The sequence below is a fragment of the Rhagoletis pomonella genome, unplaced genomic scaffold (assembly GCF_013731165.1).
Source record: "Rhagoletis pomonella isolate Grant_MI unplaced genomic scaffold, Rhpom_1.0 Rhpom_scaffold_00001, whole genome shotgun sequence".
NCBI classification, from domain to species: domain Eukaryota; kingdom Metazoa; phylum Arthropoda; class Insecta; order Diptera; family Tephritidae; genus Rhagoletis; species Rhagoletis pomonella.
In genome coordinates this window covers 19302430-19308809 of record NW_023458555.1, presented here as the reverse complement: position 1 = coordinate 19308809, position 6380 = coordinate 19302430, and the positions used below count along the sequence as shown (strand labels likewise).

Here is a 6380-nt window from a genome sequence, read left to right as displayed (position 1 = left end):
AACCGATGAGATTTTGCAAATTTTATGCGTTTTTTTTAAAAAAAAAGTTATCAAGCTCTTAAAAAATCACCGTTTATATCAATCAGAAAAAAACCAAACGAGCTTCCTGGTTCTGTATATTTTCATTTTTATACGTTGACGATTTTTGGGAATCAAACTGACGATTTCTCACTTCAGTGACCTGGCCACACTGATCCCAATAGTCAAAAAATCCGGCTAGAACTGCAAACCCAACTGAAAAGAATTCATTTCACATGTACATACATATGTATGTACTTATGAGTGTATGTACATATGAGTAGTCCACTTGCAAACAGCGTTATGTGATTTTTAATAGAAAGCCATAAATTCGAAAAAACATCTACGACAACAAGTAACATTTAAATTGAATCTTTTTTATTATTACCTGAAAATTTGGATAAATAAGAGCCTTATAAAATTGTAACATAACATAACATGACATAAGATAACATCAACAGTCTATACGACCTAAAGCAGTTTTCTAAGTTCATCAAAAGATGTATAGTTTTGAAAGTTTATAAACAAGTATGATAGCGACTTTTGGAAGAAGAGAACATTTGATGCTATTTTTTTCAGAATACAAAAAGATTTTGCTCTGTATTGTTAGTGGACATGAAACTACTATAAATACTGGTACGTAATCCTCCAAAAACTAAAAATTGAATAAATTTTACATAGCGCTCTTTGCAAGTGGACTACTCATATGTATGTACACGAAGTAAAAGCTTTACATGAAATACTCATACGACGTGGTGTACCTTGCAAGCCGGTGTACAATGTCGCTTGAAATGGAATGAAACGGAGTAAATTCGTATTGCGCCATTTACCTATGTTGCGTCATTTTCATGCGCTTCCTTTTCAAGGCATTGTATATTTTGGCTTAAATGACTTATATACATATGTAAGTATGTATGTATATCCACATTTCATGTAGATCTTTATTATTTGCTTGCTTGAAAAAACAAAATATTTCGTGTCAAAATGAATAATCAAAACCAACAACAAATGTGCGTCTGCAGCGTTTTTGCTTTTACCATTAGCTACATTTATTCATATTTTTCTGTTGTCGCAGCTGAGTTTAATTTGGACAAGTCTTTATTATTATCATTAGGGGTATTCACGATCCGGCGCATGTGGTCTAGCATGGTGCATAGATAGGATAAATAGGATGATTGTTGTTGTTTCATGTGTTCAAACAACAACAAAATTAGCCAATCATGCTATATATGCACCATACTGGACAGAATGCACCGGATTGTGAATACCCCTATTGTTATAGCATGAGGACATATATATCCATGTATGCAAGTGTGTATATTTCATGTATGGATAAGTTTTTTGTATACGTATACGTACGTTTGTAGTTTCTGGTGTGTGCTGTCGTTATTATAATAGGTTTTCATGTTCTTCCTTTTTGTGGTATGACAAATGTGTTAAAAGTAATTACTTTTATACACATACTAAAATGCAAGGAAAGTCAAATTGCTCATATTTTAAGGTGATGGCAAAATATGAAAATGCTTCGCATGCGTTTTCTTTTGCTTAGTTTATGTAGTTTAGAAAGTTTTTGTTTACTACGTGTTGTCTTAGAATGGTGTCGAAGCAACCAACTGCGTGGTTGCAAGACATTAGGTTCCTTTAATATTGATAAATATTTTCCCTCAAACCTCCTGAAAAGTTTAAAAATGTTTATTTTGAAAAAAAGGAATATTAAGAAATATTAAATAATGCATTGGATTAGAAAGTAAATTAAATAGGTGGCAACTCTCTTAAGAAAAAAATTCTGAAATAAAGGTTTCTTAAGCCTCTCTCGGTTTACATCTTTATATGTTGTAATATTTAGTTCCTCTTTTTACATAACTAAATTGAATTTGACGTTTAGACAGGTGGCAACTCTCTTCAAGGGTTTTCTAAATAAAGATTTCTTACACCTCCTTGCTTGACACAAATATTGCAATATCTTATTAACCTTATTGATGCAACTTAATTTTTCTCAAAACCATTTTCGAAATAGGTGGCAACTCCCTTCAGAAAAATCTTGCGAAATAAACCGTTATTTAAGTATTTTTTTCCACTTATTAGTTAAATTGAATTTTACTTTTAATCAAGTGGTAACCCTCTAAACATGTTTTCGAAATAATTATTTATCATACCCGCTTCGTTTGACATGCAGATCGTAATATTTAATTGAACTTGTTAATTAAATTGATTTTGACTTTCAAATAGTTGGCAACCCTAGTCTAAGTATTTTCAAGATAAAGCTGTCGTTAAGGTTTCTGGAATGCCAACCATATTAAAATATGTATTTAACTAAAATTATTAATAAAATTGAATTACATTTTTTTAACAGTTGGTAACCCTGTTTTCGAAATAATTCTTTTTATAAATTTCGATCGTTTGACATTCATATTGTGGAATTTCGTTGTACTAATAGTTTTAATTTAATTTCCATTTTGAACAGGCGGTAACCCTCTTAGAATATCCTAACCTTGTAGTGTTATTGAAAATGGGTCCAGCTTTTGTAAACTTAATATTTTATCGCAATATTTTGGCGAAAGTCCTTAAATTTAAAACATTTTATAATTCCGGTGGGAAAACTGTAACTTTTTTTTTAGTGAGACACTCGCAACTGATAAAAATTAATATGAAAACAAATTGAATATATTCTTTTTAGTATGCCACTTTGTTCGCCTGCACTTTATAACTAAACAGGGAATGCTATATTTTACGGATATCATCAAAGCAAAGACTTTTAGAAAATTAAATCTGCATAGTGCTTAATTGTTTTATTTAGATTCAGCCCCAGTAAAAGTTTTTAGCAAATTTATTGCTGCAATGATTAATATTTTCACACGGCCAACCACACATGTGCTTACACTACATATGTATGTATATACAAGCAATTACCTACCGATGTAGGCAAACTTACAGGACACGTTTTGCTTTCGTCTGATACGCGTAGCTTATCCAAAAACAAATTACTTTTTTTATTTATTATTCTGTTGTGGTTGGCAGCACGCACATATTTACCGATGACTGCACAACTATGTTGTATGCATACACTTCCTCAAAGCTCATCAACGTCTTCAATGTATGTATGTATGTGCGTACATATGTATGTATTTATAGTATATGCATAAACAAGTAATTGACTTCCAGGAAACAGACAACAAAACTAGGTAAATAATCAACATTTACATACAAACATACTAATGTACATACGTGCTCCGAACCATTGTCGTAGGCCAGAAAAGTTGGTCAGTCAGTTAAAGTAATCAACTGACAGCCAGCCAGCCAGTCGATTGACTGACCGACTATGTGGGGCTTAGCTTTTGTAGCACAATACACGTAGCCAACTGGCCAGTTATTATGTGAAGGACGGAGATGTTTTCCTATGCCTTAACTGTTTCTAAAAATTTTGCTTTGTTTGGAATTTTCCATTATTAAGTAAATTTATCTCCATGTAGGTACATATTTAAGTATGTATGCAGGCATGTAAACTTGTATGCATGTGTAAATAGTTGTAGCTTTCTTTTTATGTTATTGTTTTTTTTTTTTTGGTGTACTTTTTACTAAACCTTTCTCACCTGCTTGCTACTAGCAAATATTTACATACCTTGTTATCCTTTTGCCATGAGCATGTGCCTCGCTTATCGATTACTTTGCATGTTAATAAGGCGTCCTGACCCGGATTCACTTCGCTATACTTTGGTTGTTCTGAGAATCGTTGAAAGCAATTTATTCCTAGAAATATACGAATAGCAGTAAATATATAAATTAGTGATAGGTAAAAGTGTAAAAGCAAAATGCTTGGCAATTTAATGTAACTACATTAGTTAATATGTATTTGTAAATTTAATAAATGTAATTAAATGTAGGTACGGTGGCATCCTAAGAAAGTTATCGAAGTGTGTGTGTAATTTTTTTTTATTGAAGGGAATTAGTTTGAATTGATTTGAGTCCATGAGCACTTGAGTCTTAGTTGTAAATTCTATTGCCTCATTATGGCTTTCATGGCTTCATTTCTAATTTATATTTAGTATGCACAAACAGAGAGACACAAATTAGCTTGCCATTAGAAGAAAAAAAAGTTTTGTATAGATAAGTTATGTTGCACTTTTTGACATTCTTTATAAAATAAGGCTAAGAACACCATTGAATAATAGCTGGTTTCTCCAACTCAACTTAACTTAGTTTAGCCACTTTTTGGACTTAAGTCAAAAGTTAGCCTACGTTTTACACAGCTTATTCTTGACTAAGTTAAGAAAATGGACTTAACTAAGTCTAGTTGAGTTGGAGAAACCAGCCCTAAGAGTTTTAATCAAGAAGAAAATTAGCATTGTCTAAGCCAGTACCCAGCACTGGACAGCTCAATATTGTAGTAACTCTTCAACGAAACCAATGTTGGAGTACTGTCCTGTGGCATTGACAAGACGTTAACGTCTAAGTAGATCTCTGTCTCCAGAATTTTCACTCGGCCTGCCCGTGGGTGAAAGTATTAAGTGACCATAGGCTTAGAAGAGTAACAAGAGCAGCCCCAGGAGGCTATTGAATGCGAGTTTGGTCTACAACAACACAGACGTATAGCCCTTTCACTACTAAGGCTTTGAAAGTCTTTTGTTTAACGTGCGACTTTCACAAAAATTTGCTGGGATTACATCGAAATATGTACTTCCATTCAGAATAAATCTGAGTAGTTACTCCTTTAATGGAAAGAGGAACAAGGCCGTCGAATATTCTCCTTATAAAGAAGATCAAGATGAAGACGGTATGTAAGTAAGTTCAAAAGCTCAGTAATTTCTTTATGTACTACAGGCAGGATGACATTCTTCTTATGACATCTTTATTTGCCACAGTTCTTGCAACATCCCATTTGTAGCTTGAAAATTTTGTTCTAACATTCTCTCTCTCCCCACTCGAAGCAGAAGAATGTGTCACCGCCACTTGATTTAAAGGTAATGAAATAAGAGCTTCAATTCTTGTCTACGCAAAAAGGCTCATCAGCAGCCGGATTCCAACTGTCGCTATCGCAAATTTTTATAAATAAAAGTCTACAATAATTGTTATCTAAGGCATATAATCTAAAACACAAAAATAACTGTTATTTGCATCTTATTTAGATAAAAATTAAAAATAACTGTTATTTTGGATTTATAGAATAAAAATCATAAATAAATGTTATTTTTATTAATTTTACATAAAAAGTACAAAAAAAAATTATTTCAAATTTGATTCTCACTGAAAAGAGAAATCGATTGGTATGTATCACTTCGTTGTAGAACCTGGATGACTACCTACATATGCGCACTATTTTGCTTTATTACTCAATTGTTAAGTTTAAAAGTTGGTCTTATTGCTCAACGAGAAAAGAAACAAAGCAAATTTGTGTTATTTCTACCAATTAAATTAAATTTTTTCTATCTAATAATTTTTGCGCCATGTAGCTCGCAATTTGACATAACCATGAAACAAAGATTCTATAAAAGGAATATTTGATTGTGATTTTAATAATGTAAGCAGAATTTTTGATTTAATAACAGCTATTTTAGCAAAAATATGCCGACATCGAATTTCAATATTTCGGCGAAACCAACATGTGCGACTTTTACCAATCTTTTTTAAGGAAAGTCCATCGATGGGGGTATTCAGAAAAAATAAAAAGCTTGCAATACTTAATGCAGCTTGCACGTATTGCTATTTTTTGTAGGCATATTGAATAAAAAATGCTTACTGAAAAAACGTTTATAAAGCTTTTTTCCATTAAGTCCCAATCAAATTTAACCCATAGTATGCATTTGAATCGAACTGAGTTATTTTATTTTTTATTTATTTTTGTATTTTTGTATAAATCTCACAGCTTTAAGCCTTTTTTTATTGCCATTCATTGCACGCCATATGTCATGCAATACACGGCGCCATTCACAGCAAGCGTCACCGATCGATCCAGCCAGCCTATTGTTTTGCATACTTCACGGCGCTTTATTCTACTGAATATACATTTGTCATTCATTCATTCATTCGTTCATTCATACATGCTCACTCACTCACTCACTCAATGTCCAACCACCCACAGGCAAACATGCAAACACGCAGCTAACATTTATTCATACTCGTACTCGTATTTTACGCTTTTACTTCTATTCATTATTTATTATGCAATGATGATGATTTTTATCGCATATCAAATAAATTTGCAGCTTCAGTGAGCACAAAAACATTTTATGAGTATGCGGCGACAACGAAAACGAAATACCACATACATATGTACATACATATATTTATGTATATACGAACATGACGTTATTTATGGAGGCATGAATAACTGAATAAATGGCGGAGAAGGAGAAAGCAAATATTTA

The 6380-nt window shown here is 32.4% G+C and overlaps 1 protein-coding gene across 1 annotated transcript in view; it reads right to left on the bottom strand.

Annotated features, from left to right (window-relative positions):
- Positions 1-6380, bottom strand: part of LOC118738751 (kin of IRRE-like protein 2) — a gene marked incomplete at its 3' end in the record, with an annotated part of 100572 nt that overhangs the window by 70767 nt on the left and 23425 nt on the right. The window contains 1 exon segment of the mRNA XM_036469737.1: positions 3638-3765. Coding sequence (XP_036325630.1) covers positions 3638-3765 — 128 coding nt within the window.